The following is a 16,983-nucleotide window of genomic DNA, read 5'->3' on the forward strand; positions in this document are numbered from 1 at the left end:
TCCAATCAAGTAAAAGTTCATTCTGGTAGAAAGTTATACAAATATATCTACCTCAGTTTTGAGGGTGTTCTTACCAAACACAATATGACTGCTAGGCCAGCAGGTTTTACACTTTCTCTATCACTAGAGTTTCTTTTAAATTTTTTTGAAAATATTTTTTACATATATTAATATTTCCTGAATTATTTTCCTTCCTTAGTATCTCCTTCCCTTCTCTTTTACATCAGAGATCAAGAGCTAGCTGACGGTGTGCCATGTGTTCAGATGGTTTCATTACCATGCCAGTGACGGGTCTCTGCCATTTCCTGCACAGCCTGCAGTCGTGCTGCTCTGTCATCGGACTTACTTTTCCTCAGGAGCAGCCACACAGCACATTCGTGATCTTCTATGTCAATTGTACTAAAGGTGTCTTTGTTAAAAAAAAAAAAAAAAAAAGACAATGTGAACAGTTAAAACAACATTTTCATCCTCACATTTAAGACAGTAATTTATAAATATTTTAAATCTACAATAGGAAAGTTATATCCGTCTCCAGGTGTTGATAATGACTGATAGGTTTCTTCTCAGTTCTGTGATACTATTTTGTTTTATTTGTTACATATATTTTGTATGTGCTTTTGTTTTATATATTATGTTGCTTTCACAATGAGATCTTTTTTTTTGGCTCCTTTTCCCTAAAAAACTTTTTATTATGAGAAATATCAAGCATATGGGATAGATTAAAAGAATAACTGACATCCAATTGACATTGACATCCACATGCTTACCACAACTAGATTTAATAAATGTTATTATTTTGCCATATTTGCTTAATCTATATGGAAGTGTGTGTATTTTTTTTTTTTTTTTTTTTTTTTTTTGCCATGCTGCACGGCTTGTGGGATCTTAGTTCCCCAACCAGAGATCAAACCCGGGCCCTCAGCAGTGAAAGCATGAAGTCCTAACCACTGGACTACCAGGGAATTCCCCAGGATGATTGTGTATTTTTTTCCGAACTATGTGAAAGAAAGGCGCAGAAATAATGACATTCCACCCTTTCATAGTTCAACATGCATCTCCTAAGAATAAGCCTGCATTCTGCTATATAATCACAATGCCATTTTAACACCCAAAAATAACTAACAAAAATCTTCCAAATCATCTAAAATTCACTCCAACTCCATATTCAAATTTTTCCAATTGTCTTCAAAATATCTTTAGAGCTGGTTTTTTATAAAGCAGGATTTGATTAAGTCTCTTTAGTATCTTAATTCTAGAAAGTTTTCCCACCTTTTTTTTTCATGATGCCAACTTTTTAAAGAGATCAGGTCAGCTCTTTTATAGCTAGCTTCACAATGCAGATTTGCCTGATTGTGAAATCTACATTTTTGATGCAATATTCTCATTATGAGAAAGCGTGGGAGTGATTTTATAACAAATTTTAAATTTTGAAATATTCATCAAGAGTCTCAATATTTATTTACAACTATCTAACAAACAACAATGCATCCATGAAGATAGAAGGAAGAAAACAGTCCAAGGCATCAAGCCCTTAAATATAGCCCAAGAGAATAATGTTCCTCAATTTTCCATAGCTATAATAAATGTTAGTATAAGAAATGGGAAAAAAATCTCAGGTTGATCATCAAATGACTTTCAGATTACTGATAAGGAGTCTCAGTTAAATATGTGATACTTACCAGCAAATGGACCCCGTAATATCCTGGCTGACGTTGCCAATACTTTTCTTACTGCTTTGTGAAGCTCTTTTCTTGCCTGGTAGGTGATTCCTAAAATGATTACAAATTTAAATAAAACCAAGTAGGTACTCTTAATGCTATGTATGCTCCAATACTTCAAAGAAAAAAATGTATAAACTAAACCCCAATTTTTTCAAAAAGAAAATATAAAACAGCATCTTTCTCTTTTTACTGTCACTATTTAAAGCAACTAAAACCATTATGGGAACACAGAACTCTAGATCCCCCAAAAAACACTGCTTTCCTAGTCAGGGAAAAAGTAAAAACAAATCAAAAGCAAAAACACTAACTAAAACTAACAAAAATCCTCATATACAACATAGGATTAACTACATTCAGGAAAATGTCACTTAAAAATACCACTCTCAAAGTGAAATTTACAGATACCTTACTAATGAGATTAAGCTTTACTATATAGGTAAATTATATGCTATAAAAATTATCTGTGTAATTGAAATTGTAACACACCATAAAAGCACGTTGAAAGAGGAAGGTGAAATAACAATAAACACAAACAGGAGAGAGTGGTGATATATATAGCTGTAGACAGGGGAGCAGCAGAACCTGCCCACTCAGGGAATGTAAAGTGCTCACAGGCATGTATTCTGGCTGACAGTGTAGAACAGGCAGCTGTAAATCTAGTGTGATGACTCCCCAAGCTACCCATATCCTGATGAAAAGATACTCTTCTGCCCCAAAATCTCATGTTCACCAAGCAATCATCTGATTAAATTGGATTTCCATGTGACCAAAATATGGAGAAGGGGAGTGTTCTGACCAGTAAAGACAGGTTTTCCAGCCTTAACGACAGATTTTTTCCCTCTGTAAATAAGTTGGTATTCATACTTGTGAATCCATCTCATGAGTTTAGTGTGCATGAATAAATGCCTTAGAGCAAAAATACCTCTGAGCTAAGTGACAAAATCATGTTTTTATGCTTGCTAAACTGAGGACCAGCCTCCGAACCGACAGTTCTCATGAAGGTGAGGAACTCCAAGTTTAGATTAAAAAAGCTGGCTAGGGCTTCCCTAATGGCGCAGTGGTTGAGAGTCTGCCTGCCGATGCAGGGGACACGGGTTCGTGCCCCGGTCTGGGAAGATGCCACATGCCGCGGAGCGGCTGGGCCCGTGAGCCATGGCCGCTGGGCCTGCGCGTCCGGAGCCTGTGCTCTGCAATGGGAGAGGCCACAACAGTGAGAGGCCCGCGTAACGCAAAAAAAAAAAAAAAAAAAGCTGGCTAGTCTTCACCTGACTTAGTTATAGGAGAGCTGCAAATATGGGTTAAATATGAAAGTCCAAAATTTTATCTTCAATTAATTCTTTAGGAACTTGGTTCTCATAGGGTTTGGTGATTCATAGAGTTAGCTGAACCTATTTTATTAATATTGTGCTTTAAATACTCATTTTTTTATTTTTTATAGTTTTTTTCTTCCAGTTTTCCTGAAATACAATTGACATACAGCTCTGCATAACTTTAAGGTAAACAGCATAATGATTTGACTTACAAACATCATGAAATGATTACCACAACAAGTTTAGTGAACATCTATCATCTCATATGGATACAAAATCAAAGAAAAAGAAAAAAAATGTTTTCCTTGTAATGAGAACTTCTTAGGATTCACTCTCTTAACAACTTTCATATATAACATACAGCAGTGTTAATTACATTTACATTTATATTTATTAATGTTATACATGACATCCTTAGTACTTATTTACCTTATAACTACAAGTTTGTACATTTTGACCACCTTCATCCAATTCCCCTTCCCCCACATGCCCCACCTCTGGTAACCACAAACCCGATCCCTGTTTCTATGAGTTTGTTTGTTTTTGAAGTATAATGACCTACAACACTGTGTTAGTTCCTGGTATACAACACAGTGATTCCATATTTCTATACATTTCAAAATGATCACCATGCTCAGTCCAGTTTTTATCTGTTACCATACAAAGGTATTGCATAATTATGGACCACATTCCCCACACTTCATACCCATAATTCATTTATTTTGTAACCAGAAGTCTGTACCTCTTAACCGCCCTCACCTATTTCTCTCCTCCCCTCACCCCACCCCTCTGGCAACCACCTCTTTGTTCTCTGTAGAAACGATTCTGTTTCTGTTTTGTTATGTTTATTCATGTTTTATTTTTAGATTCCATATATAAGTGAAATAATACAGCATTTGTCCTTCTCTGACTTATTTCACTTAGCATAATATCCTCTGGGTTTATCCATGTTGTTGCAAATGGCAAGGTTTCATTCCTTTTTATGGCTGAGTAATATTCCATTGTATATATGTACCACATCCTCTTTACCCATTCATCTACTGATGGGCACTTAGGTTGCTTTCATATCTTGACTATTGCAAATAATGCTGCAGTGAATAGAGGGGTGCATAATCTTTTAGAATTTTCTTTGGATAAATACCCAGGAGTGGCATTGCTGGTTCTATTGTAGTTCTATTTTTAATTTTTTAAGGAATCTCAATACAGTTTTCCATAGTGTTTGTACCAATTTACATTCCTAAATACTCATTTTTAAATTCAATAAGTAGCTTCCATTTTTCACGAAGATGGGATTACTTTACCATAAACTTACCGTGATTTTCTCTTTTATCTAAAGAAACTGTGTGCACATATATATATGACTTCATTTTTTCTTTTTGTACCACTTGAGTATCTAATGTCAAAGACTTCTTCAAGGCCAGAACTTCATATGTAATAAATAAAGAACCTCTTAAAAAGAAACAAAAAATTCATCATAAATATATGATCTAAATATAACACAGGAGCCACTCTTTCTTTTATTAAGCTTTTTGTAGAACTTTTTCTTTCTTTTTTATTGGGAAACATAACGTATATACAGTAATGTGCATATAACATACATTATACATATATATGTATAAATGTATACACACATTTCAGCTTACAAATAATAACAAATAGCTGCAATACCATACCCAGGCAAAAAAAACGTTAACAGTACCCAGAAGCCCACAGTGCACCCCTCTCTGATCCTGACCCACTCTCTCATCTCTATAGCTAACTATTATTCTGGGTCTTATTATAGTAATATCCTTGCTATTCTTTATAGTTCACCACCTAAACATGAACCTTTAAACAACGGGGCTTAGTTTTGTCTGTCTGTGAACTTCACAGGAATGAAATCACACTGTATGTATTCTTTAGTTCACCTTCTGTTTGTGAGATTCATCCATGTTGTTACATGTATCTGGAGTTCATGCATTTATATTTTCACATGGTATGTGATTCATCCATTGTATAGCTATACTACAACTTATTTATCCATTCTACCACAGATGGGCAATTTAGGGAATTTCTATCGATAGCTTGAGTCTATTACAAATAATACTGTTACACATTGCATACATCTACACTGTATGCATGTGTATATGTTCCTCTAGGATACATATCTAGAAGTAAAACTGCAGACTTTCTGAAAGTATATATATTGTTCAACTTTACGATAGTGCCAAACTGTTTTTTTTCAAAGATTAGCCAATTTGTACTCCTTATCACCAGCATATGAAAATTTCTCCTCTCCTAAGAGTTATACCTAAAATCAAATATTAAAAGTGAAATACAGGGGACGCAGTTGTGTCTCAGTGGTTAAGAATCCACCTGCCAATGCAGGGGACACGGGTTCAAACCCTGGTCTGGGAAGATCCCACATACCACAGGGCAAGTAAGCCCGTGCGCCACAACTACTGAGCCTGTGCTCTAGAGCCCGCAAGCCACAGCTACTGAAGGCCGTGTGCCTAAAGCCCGTGCTCCACAACAGGAGAAGCCACCGCAATAAGAAGCCCCGCGCACCACAAGGAAGAGTAGCCCCCGCTCGCCGCAACTAGAGAAAGCCCACGCGCAGCAAAGAAGACCCAACGCAGCCAAAAATAAATAAATATATATTTTTAAAGTGAAATACAGGGAATTCCTGTATTACTGCACTGTAATTCCATGCAGTGGTTAGGACTCCGCACTTTCACTGCCGAGGGCCCGCGTTCAACCCTGTTTGGGGAATTAAAATCCTGTTAGCTGCACGGTGCAGCCAAAAAAAAAAAAAGAAAACTGGAAAGAAAAAAAAAAGTGAAATACAATGTTGTGTATCCTAAAATGAAGGATTTTCCCCTAATCAGATTGACCTACACTAAATCCAGACACAAAGGCTGCACTCTGTCTGGATTCACAACTTAGAAACACACAGTTTTATGAAGTCTTTTTCTGAGCTTCCCACCCTAAAGCAAAAGCAAGTAAGACAGAAAGGCCAGACACTGGCCAGTAGCAGAAGAATAGAGAGAAAGCTCTCAAGAATCATCACCTCTCCTGGGGAATCTATCTGAGCAGCCAAAAAGAACAAATCTATTCAGTATTTTTATCATGCTTTCCATGAAAGACAAAACTCTTTACCAGAAATTGTGATTAATTTTCACTATATTCCTGAATATAACTGTGATATAAACAAAGAAATTGCACTATAGAAAACAATATACATTTATCTTTTGCCTGGAATGAGTCAAAAGAAAAAATCATCTAAATATGTTTTGTCTTACCTTACAATGTCATGGAGAAATGTACGTATTTGGATAAAATGCCAAATATATTCCCTTTATCATTTTAGCATCTAAGGGTTGATTTTATATTTATACTAATGAAAAAGAATATTATTAACAAAAACACTAGAACAGTATTAGACATAAACTTAACATATATATCCTCTGCCCCCCCCAAAAAAGGAAAGAAAAGAGAATGAAAAATAACGATTTGGGGGAAGATAGTCACTCCAGTCATTAAGCATGTGCCTCTGAAACAGCATGAGATGAGAGTGTCGATCTATTGGTTTTCTCAGTCAATCTCAATTTCCTTTCTCTTGAGCTTTATGGTGACTTAAAGGATGTTCAAAAGTAATTCTGACTATAGTTGATTTTTACCTTCTTCACCCTCTTTATAACCTAACACAAGATGTGATTTTAGGTGCGTGAAAGCTAATTAGTGAGTGCCTGCTCTGTACATGCCAAGTGCTTCCCTCAGAGAAACAGTGCCAGATGGGCAGAATCCCCATTGTACACCTCGATCCAAGAGAAAACACTCCTCAGGAGTTAGAGTAACCGGATCAAGACAACATTGAAGTGGTAGAACCAGTGATTAACCAGGGATGAATCCACATGTTTATAGATTCCAAAATCTGTACCCTTTCAGTGCCCCATGCTACCTGTAAATCACTTCCACTGAGATTTCAAACAGTAGTATCATAAAGCCAGTTAATATTTCACTGTTGACACTTACCCTAAAATAAGTGATCCAGTAAACTTTATTATATTTCCTTCAAAAAGAAAGGGGAAAAAAAGTCAATGTGATGAATGTCAATTGGAAAAATTGATATCTTTCCATTAATATAATCATTTACTATCAACACATGGCTTCCTGTTCCCAGATACAAAAAATGAACCAATAAGCACTGAGTCCAAAATATAATCTGTATTTCATACTAATTCTCCCCTTCCTCCACCCCTTCTTATTCTGCCATCCTCCACACTAAATCAGTAAGAAACCCTCGTTTTGCTGCACTACTGATACTGCCAGGCCTAAAGTGCTTTCACTGAATGCAATGTCCAGGGAGCTAACTGTCCTGACTTTTTTTTAGTTCACAACCAGTTAAATAAAGGAATGGGAAGAATTCTCCATATCACTACCTAAGACTATATTAAGGGATTATGTTTGTGAAGTGGGACACAAAATGATTCTTCCCAAAGAAATTATGTTGTAATTGGTGGTTAAGTGCCATATACAGGTAGTCCCATTTAAATATAGGTTAGGGACTTCCCTGGTGGTCCAGTGGTTAAGACTTCTCCTTCCAATGCAGGGGGTGCGGGTTTGATCCCTATTCAGGGAGCTAAGATCCCACATGCCTCACAGCCAAAAAACCAAAACATAAAACAGAAGCAATATTGTAACAAATTCAATAAAGACTTTAAAAATGGTCCACATCAAAAAAATCTTTAAAAAATATATAGGTTACTTTCTACAAGTTTATTTATAAATTTTTTGTTTGGAACTTGGAAAAAATTTTTTTAATATTAAAAAAAAAAAGTCCTAGTGGCAGACACAGCTAGCTGCCTATTCAATACACATAAGCCCCTTAATTCTTACTAACACAACCTGATTACTACATAAAGATATTCAAATTTCCTTGATTCTTACTAACACAACCTGATTACTACCTAAAGACATTCAAATTCAATACACATAAGCCCCTTAATTCTTACTAACACAACCTGATTACTACCTAAAGATATTCAAATTTCTTTACTACCTAAAGATATTCGAAGATACCTGATTACTACCTAAAGAATCCTCTGCAGGTAGGGCTGGCTGTGCAACACAGCTGTAGCCAATATATATATACACATATAGAGAGAGAGATGTAATACATCTATATAAACATATGGATGGAAGTCTATAGGGAGAGATCCCTCCCCAAATAAAAAGACAAAGCCTCGTAACATGGCTTTTGGTCTTTCTGCCTTCTTGATGTCCTGGGATTCAGCAACAACTTGTGACCGTGAGGACAATAAGATAATAGAGCAGGAAGACGAGAGAATTGCTAAACTGTGATTCCTGCCCTAAACTGTCTCCATCTTGACTTCCTGTTATGTAAGAAAAATGAAAACCTTACTAATTTAAGCCATTATAGTCTAGTTTCTGTTATATGTACTGAACACAACGTTAACTAATATTACCCATGATGGTTAGGGACTGCAGGCAGCTCATGAATATCTATGTAACCTATAATTTGTTGGATGTATAGAGGTAGGTAGCCCTTTGTTCAGACCTTCAACTTATGCTGCCAAGAACACACTTCTCCTCCATACTGAGGGATAAGGAACTTTCCTCCATCAGCTTCCCTATGCATCAGCCAAGGGAGATGGAAATTCCCCCCAAACTCTAGGACCCAGTGGTTCCAGAACAGGAAAGAGGGCAGTTCCAGAAACTCTGCAGGGATGAGATCGAAAGTTGTGACACACAGAGCTTCTTGACTGTGCAACCCCTCTGGGACCTTTTTCATTCCAAGATGGCTTCCTGGACTTCCCAGGGAACAGCCAGTTTATTTCCTCCTATACTGCTGCCATCTGTGTCTTCTTACTAGGATGTTTCCTTTTCACTAAGCCCTGGAAACAGAATGCAGACTCACAGCCTTTTCTCCTGCCCCAAAGTGTATTTACTACTCTTGAGTGTGTTTTGCTAGAAATGATGAGAGAAGAAAAGCTCCCTTCTCTGTCCCACTCCTCTTTTTATTTTTAAAATACAAAATCACAGAATTTTCTAGATGAAAAAGATCTATCCTAAAAACTGATCTTTCTTACCGATCAAAAGGAAGCTCCATGAGGACAGAGACTTCATCTTATTCAATACTGTATCCTCTGGGCCTAGTAATAGTACCTGGCACATAGCAGAATGAATGAAAGATGGCCTAGGCCAATATTCTCATTTTACAAATAAAGATTAGTAATAAGTAATGTAAATAAAGATTTACAAATAAAGACAGTAGATTAGTGCTAGATCCTAAGTTCCTGTAGGACAAGCAAAACATCTTCCTGGTTCACCACTGAATTCCCAGAACCTAATACATGTGCCTGGCACCATGTTTTACAGAAGCTTAATAAATGGCTGCTGAAAAAGAATGCAGTGACACTTGAGTTTAAAAGGATGAGTATGAATCTTACAGGAAACATAGGGGAGGGAAAAGATTCCCAAGAAAAAGGAGTATGCATGGCTCTGGGCGTACAAATTTGGGGTGAACCTTTAGTACAGAAAAGACATAAACAACTTTAAGATTTATCATGGATTAAATAAGTTTTTGTGGACAACCCTGGAAAGTTAACCACAATTCTATCACTGTTTCTACAAGAAGATATTGTTGTTTAAGCTGTACTCACTGACATCTCTCCAATATGTGTTGCTTTTTGGCGGAGGAGTTGAGGTTCCCATTCTTCTGCAACAGATGACGCAATAAGCAGCCAGGGACATTCTGTGTGCTTAGAACAATTATAACACGTTTAATTTAGCATGTAATTAAAAACATTTCTCTTAACTGTAAGAACACGTCACAATCACAGTAGACTGCCCACAGAGTTAGATTTTTCAAGACCTGGAAAAAAAGTTTTCAATTAAAGAAAAAAAATTTCTCCCCTAAAAATTTAAAGCAGACTTATTAGAATAGTATTTTGCTAGTACCTCAATGATTATTCTTCAAACTGTGTCCAACTGTGAACAATGATTAGTAGGAAAAAGGAAAAGAGATTATTAATCAGAATATCAATATAGGAGTCAAAAAATGTTAATGCCTTCTAAAAATATATATATGCATATAGATAGATATATTTATCTTTAGTGACTGAAGTCCCTACAGAAATGAAAAGCAGCTCTGAATGGAAGATATACTTAGGACCCACAGAAGTGTTTAGCTTTTCTCCAAGGCCTTCAAGAGGGTACCCAACATTGTTTAAAATCTTTGAAATGTAATCGTTACTTGTTGGCATCCTGTCAAAGAAAGAGATGTTGCCCAACTATTTAATCACTATCCTTTTGCTCAACTATTTCATCAACTGAGTAAAGATGATCTAAATATGATGCAATGGTTTCTAGAACAACTCAGTATTCTAGAATCATAGATTGTCTTTGGATGAGACGTTTCTTTCTTCTTTTTTCTTTTGCAATAAGAGAAAAGAAAGAAGATGCCTTGAGGAACTCATGTGAGAAATGGTGTTTGGTTTAATACATTAAAAACTTCTGGCAGCTTTACAGGGATTAAGGGGAAAATTGCTTGGTGTACATGTGTAAGAAAATCTGTTAGCAATAACACAAAATAAAAAGCTTAAACATTTTTTCTTGTAATTCTAGTACCTCAATTGATGACTAAGCAAACTAGTTTAGGCAACAGATAAACTTGTAAAGGTCACTGTTTTAAAGGTCATTGTATCTTATTTTCTCACTGTTTAAACGGTTGCTGCTACTTCTCTGTGAGACACAGGATAATGGTAAAAATGATACAAAGACAGCAACGAAGTAGGTGCTTATAAAACCAAGGCAGAATGCGATGTAAACTAAGAGTTTATGTATAGATTTTCATTTTAGTTACTACATGAAAACTTTTGACTAAAACAAAAATGCAGAGCAAAAATATACTGCTTCCTTCAATCCCAACATCTACTATGAAAGTGGTCAACTATAAAACATTATACGAATATTGTTTACTATTACTTCTCTGGCCTAAAAACCTTCACGGTATTAACTTAAACAAACCACCCGCCAGCAGGTTCCCCTCCCACCAAGTCCTGGATCTGAATGAGTATAGTGGAAATATACTTCCTCATCTTATTTCCCTCTAGATTTCCTCAAATGACATCACTGGTTCTTTCAGCTTTTTCCAGAATAAACTAACTCTAACTCTCTTTCAACTCTCTCAGCATCTTCACTATTTCCAGTTCACTGCTCTCCAGTCTCAACAAACCATCCATCCTTGCTTTCCGGGGGTGAGCATCCATCCCATGGTTGTACCTCCTTCCCCACCCAGCCTCGACTCCAGGGTGCATCACTGCAACCTCTCTCTCTACCTGCTTCCTCAACATACCAGAGTCCTCCTCCTTCTACTATCCTGCAGCCCCAACCTGAAACATGTGTTTTCTCTGTTCTTACACTTGGACAGCCAAAATTGGGGGCAGGGGGACAAAAGGCAAACTGGGAGTGTGCTCTCAGAACGACTTTGCCTGTCCTTAATCAGTTTTCTTCTCATCCCCATGATGACTGCTCTAAATATCCACATACTCTGCCAAGCGTCCTACCCTACCTGCATCCTTTTCAAATGATCTTGTCTCTTATTTCACTCAGAAAATTACGACTCTGAACTCCCTCAACTTCTGCCCCCATACCTACAAGCAGGGATTGATCCAGGTATTGAAGGAATCAACATTTATTCAAATAGTGGGGAGAGGGGAGTTTCCTTTAAAAAAAAAAACACCACAAAACCACAAATATCAAATTAGGTACTAAAATGAAAGTGATTCAGAATGAGAAAAGATATCACAATAAATTACTGGAGTCTTAGAAATTTTGATACCTTTCTTCTGGGATTTCATTAGCTAATTTGTCAGAAATGCTTATATAGAAATACTTCAGGATTACACTCTGGTGTTCCTCCCTCCCTAAGACATTACAACTCCTAGTAACTCCTAGCACTCACAGGGGCCCATGCAAGTAAGGCACCCTCAAGCCTAAGCTTCCTAATATCACAGGAAATCTACGCTGGCCGACTTGCATATCTTTATCTGCATCGCCTTTTCCAGATTCCAAATGGATTTTTATCTGCACTGTTCTTTCCTGTTTCTGAGGAAAAGGTCTCATCCCTTTTTCAAAGGGAAATGTACCATCTATGTTCTAGATATCATTTTTTCCCTTCCATGTGGACCTTGATTCATTATCTGTCTTTCTCTTCTTAATTTTCACACACTCCCTCTCTATCAGCTCTTTCTACTCCTCCCCCCTAAATACTGGATGTCCAATATGCTCCCATCAAAACACAAAAACAAACAATTGGAAAAAAAAAAGTAAAACCTCAGTCTACCCAAGTGCCCTCCAGCTATTGCCACTTCTCTCACCTCCCTTTCCTAAGATTCTTTCCCCAGTGTGTCTTCCTCCAGCGCTGAAACAGCCCTCCCCAAGGTCACCAGTCAGTGACATCTTTGCTGCTAAATCCACTTTTCAGTCACCATCTTACTGTCTTTGTCTAAAGCATTTGACTACTCCCTCCTTGTCTCCTCTAGCTACTATGACACCTGGTTTTCTAGTTTGATTCCCCTATTACTGGCTGCTCCATCCCATTACTCATTCAACAAAGAGTTACTCAGTTATTGAGCACCTAACACCTGTCAGGGATGGACACCTGAGATGTGAATAAAGCAGCACAACTCCCTGCTCTTACTGAGCTTACAGGTGTCTCTGCTGCCTCTACCCAGCCCTTAAATATTAGTGTTTCAGTGGGTTCCGCCTGTGCTCTTTTTTCCTCATGTTATATTCTTGTGCTAAATAATTTCAGTGTTTTCATCACAAAGCTTTACCTGTAAGCTTTTGATTCCCAAGTCTCTACAACTAACTCAAGTCTCTCTGCTAAGCACATATATTCAACTGCCTAATGCATATTTGCACCTTGAAGCACCACAAACACCTAAAACCCAGGATGTCTAAAGTCAAATCATCATACTCTAGAAATCAAATATCCCAAGACCATTTATTACTAAACCATAGTTTCCCTATTGATTAGAAATGACTTTTCCCTACACCAAGGTCTAATCTACCTAGGGTCCATTTCTGGAGAATTCTGTTCCACTAACACATTTGTCTAACCCTGCATCAATAATATAACACCTTTCTTAATTATTATACCTTAAAAATAAGCCTTGATAGGTTCTACAGTGAGTACCCCTGCCCCCATTCTTGGCAGGATTATCTTGGCTCTTGGGAATTATTTTTTTTGGCACTCTCCTACATTTTTAATTTTTAAATTTTATTTTACTTGTTTTTTTATACAGCAGGTTCTCATTAGTTATCCATTTTATACATATTAGTGTTTATATGTCAATCCCAATCTCCCAATTCATCACACCAACACCAACACCCCCCCGCCACTTTGCCCCTTGGTATCCATACGTTTGTTCTCTACGTCTGTGTCTCAATTTCTGCCCTGCAAACTGGTTCATCTGTACCATTTTTCTAGGTTCCACATATATGCATTAATATACAACAGTTGTTTTTCTCTTTCTGACTTACTTCACTCTGTATGACAGTCTCTAGATTCATCCACGTCTCTACAAATGACCCAATTTCGTGCCTTTTGATGGTTGAGTACTATTCCATTGTATATATGTACCACATCTTCTTTAACCATTCGTGTGCCGATAGGCATTTAGGTTGCTTCAATGACCTGGTTATTGTAAATAGCGCTGCAATGAACATCAGGGTGCATGTGTCTTTTTGAATTGTGGTTTTCTCTGGGTATATGCCCAGTAGTGGGATTGCTGGGTCACATGGTAATTCTATTTTTAGTTTTTGAAGGAACCTCCATACTGTTCTCCATAGTGGCTGTATCCATTTACATTCCCACCAACAGTGCAAGAGGGTTCCCCTTTCTCCACACCCTCTCCAGCAGTTATTATGTGTAGATTTTCTGATAATGCCCATTCTAACTGGTGTGAGGTGATACCTCATTGTAGTTTTGATTTGCATTTCTCTAATAATTAGTGATGTTGAGCAGCTTTTCATGTGCTTCTTGGCCATCTGTATGTCTTCTTTGGAGAAATGTCTATTTAAGTCTTCTGTCCATTTTTTGATTGGGTTGTTTGCTTTTTTTAATATTGAGCTGCATGAGATGTTTATATATTTTAGAGATTAATCCTTTGTCTGTTGACTGGTTTGCAAATATTTTCTCCCATTCTGAGGGTTGTCTTTTCGTCTTGTTTGTAGTTTCCTTTGCTTTGCAAAAGCTTTTAAGTTTCATTAGGTCCCATTTGTTTATTTTTGTTTTTATTTCCATTACTCTAGGAGGTGGATCAAAAAAGATCCTGCTGTGATTTATGTCAAAGAGTGTTCTTCCTATGTTTTCCTCTAAGAATTTTATAGTGTCCGGTCTTACATTTAGGTCTCTAATCCATTTTGAGTGTATTTTTGTGTATGGTGTTAGGGAGTGTTCTGATTTCATTCTTTTACCAGTAGCTGTCCAGTTTTCCCAGCACCACTTATTGAACAGACTGTCTTTTCTCCATCCTATATCCTTGCCTCCTTTGTCATAGATTAGTTGACCATAGGTGTGTGGGTTTATCTCTGGGCTTTCTATCCTGTTCCATTGATCTATATTTCTGTTTCTGTGCCAGTACCATATTGTCTTGATTGCTGTAGCTTTGTAGTATAGTATGAAGTCAGGGAGTCTGATTCCTCCAGCTCTGTTTTTTTCCCTCAAGACCGCTTTGGCTATTCAGGGTCTTTTGTGTCGCCATACAAATTTTAAGATTTTTTTGTTCTAGCTCTGTAAAAAATGCCATTGGTAATTTGATAGGGATTGCATTCAATCTGTAGATTGCTTTGGGTAGTATAGTCATTTTCACAGTATTGATTATTCCAATCCAAGTACATGGAATATCTCTCCATCTGTTTGTATCATCTTTAATTTCTTTCAGCAGTGTCTTATAGTTTTCTGCATACAGGTCTTTTATCTCTCTAGGTAGGTTTATTCCTAGGTATTTTATTCTTTTTCTTGCAATGATAAAAAGAAGTGTTTCCTTAATTTCTCGTTCAGATTTTCCATCATTAGTGTATAGGAATGCAAAAGATCTGTGCATTAATTTTTTATCCTGCAACTTTACCAAATTCACTGATTAGCTTTAGTAGTTTTCTGGTGGCATCTTTAGGATTCTCTATGTATAGTATCATGTCATGTGCAAACAGTGACAGTTTTACTTCTTCTTTTCCAATTTGTATTCCTTTTATTTCTTTTTCTTCTCTGATTGCCGTGGCTAGAACTTCCAAAACTATGTTGAATAACAGTTGTGAGAGTGGACATCCTTGTCTTGTTCCTGATCTGAGAGGAAATGCTTTCAGTTTTTCACCATTGAGAATGATGTTTGCTGTGGGTTTGTTTTTTAATTCTTCTAGGTCTCTGTTAAACATTTCTTGCATCTTCTCTATCTTTGCCTCCATTCTTTTTGCGAGGTCCTGGATCATCTTCACTATCATTTTTCTGAATTCTTTTTCTGGAAGGTTGCCTATCTCCACTTCATTTAGTTGTTTTTCTGGGATTTCATCTTGTTCCTTCATCTGGTACATAGCTCTCTGCCTTTTCATCTTATCTATCTTTCTGTGAATGTGGTGTTTGTTCCACAGGCTGCAGGATTGTAGTTCTCCTTGTTTCTGCTGTTTGCCCTCGCTATTGGGTTTTTTATTGGAACTGAATTGAATTTACAGATTAGTTTGGAAAGAACTGGTATCATGTGGGGTGCCTCCATTCATGAAAGGTGTATCTTCAATTCTTCTTTTAGATCTTTTGTAATTTTCTCCACAAAGGGTCATGCATGGTTTTTCTTTGTTTCTTCCTTTCATGGAAAATTTCAAATGTATACAAATAGAGACAGAATAATAAACTCAGCCCCATCACTCAGCTTCAAAAATTGTCAACACATGGTCAATCTTGTTTCATCTATACCTGCTCTATCCAATAGAACTTCTGCATGATAGACATTTCCTATTTATACACCACTAGTGTGAAAATATGCTAATGTGACTGAGGAACTGAAATTTCAGTCTTTTAAGTTTTAATTAAATTTAATTTAAATACCCACATGGTTAGTGGCTATGGTACTGAACAGTGAAATCTATACTGTAACCCACATTCACTTTCCACCACCATAACACTCAATTATTTTGAAGCAAATCCATAATGTCATGTAATATATAACCTGTAAATACTGTAGAATGTTACTGATGGTTAAAAAAAAATTAACCATCATTATGTCCCCCTTGAAAAAAATTCCTTAGTATCATCAAATATCCAACAAATGTTTCAATTATTTCATAAACTTCTGTTATGCACTATTGGCCTGTTAGAATTAGGATCTAAACAAGGTCCACATATTGCATTTGGTTGCTAATGTGCCTCTTTTTTTTTTTTTTTTTTTTTGCGGTACGCGGGCCTCTCACTGTTGTGGCCTCTCCCGTTGCGGAGCACAGGCTCCGGACGCGCAGGCTCAGCGGCCACTCCTGGGCCTAGCCGCTCCGCAGCATGTGGGATCTTCCCGGACCAGGGCACGAACCCGTGTCCCCTGCATCGGCAGGCGGACTCTCAACCACTGTGCCACCAGTGAAGCCCAATGTGCCTCTTTTTAGTCACTTATTTTTACTTTTATTTTTATTTATTTATTTGTTTGTTTGTTTATGGCTGCACTGGGTCTTCGTTGCTGTGCGCAGGCTTTCTCTAGTTGCGGCGAGCTGGTGCTACTCTTCCTTGTGGTGCACAGGCTTCTCATTGTGGTGGCTTCTCTTGTTGCGGAGTATGGGCTCTAGGTGCATGGGCTCAGTAGTTGTGGCTCGTGGCTCTAGGACACAGGCTCAGTAGCTGTGGTGCACGGGTTTAGTTGCTCTGCAGCATGTGGGATCTTGCCGGACCAGGGTTCAAACCCGTG

General features: G+C 37.3%; 1 protein-coding gene across 5 annotated transcripts in view; it reads right to left on the reverse strand.

Moving 5' to 3' along the window:
- Positions 1 to 16,983, reverse strand: part of SERAC1 (serine active site containing 1) — an 84,628-nt gene that overhangs the window by 40,181 nt on the left and 27,464 nt on the right. For 4 of the 5 annotated variants that reach the window (XM_022560288.2, XM_022560297.2, XM_089922196.1 and 1 more), the window contains 5 exons: positions 9,697 to 9,795; positions 7,046 to 7,082; positions 4,344 to 4,480; positions 1,680 to 1,769; positions 278 to 409 (listed from right to left, as the gene is read on the reverse strand). In XM_022560288.2, the coding sequence (XP_022415996.1) occupies positions 278 to 409; positions 1,680 to 1,769; positions 4,344 to 4,480; positions 7,046 to 7,082; positions 9,697 to 9,787 (487 nt within the window). In that variant the 5' untranslated portion in view covers positions 9,788 to 9,795. Of the gene's footprint in view, positions 1 to 277; positions 410 to 1,679; positions 1,770 to 4,343; positions 4,481 to 7,045; positions 7,083 to 9,696; positions 16,982 to 16,983 lie in introns of those variants that run through there. The other variant, XM_089922195.1, reaches the window with a different exon arrangement.

Source organism: Delphinapterus leucas, chromosome 12 (assembly GCF_059928025.1).
Source record: "Delphinapterus leucas isolate spDelLeu-1000000601 "Yukka" chromosome 12, BTC_Dleu_Yukka2, whole genome shotgun sequence".
NCBI classification, from domain to species: domain Eukaryota; kingdom Metazoa; phylum Chordata; class Mammalia; order Artiodactyla; family Monodontidae; genus Delphinapterus; species Delphinapterus leucas.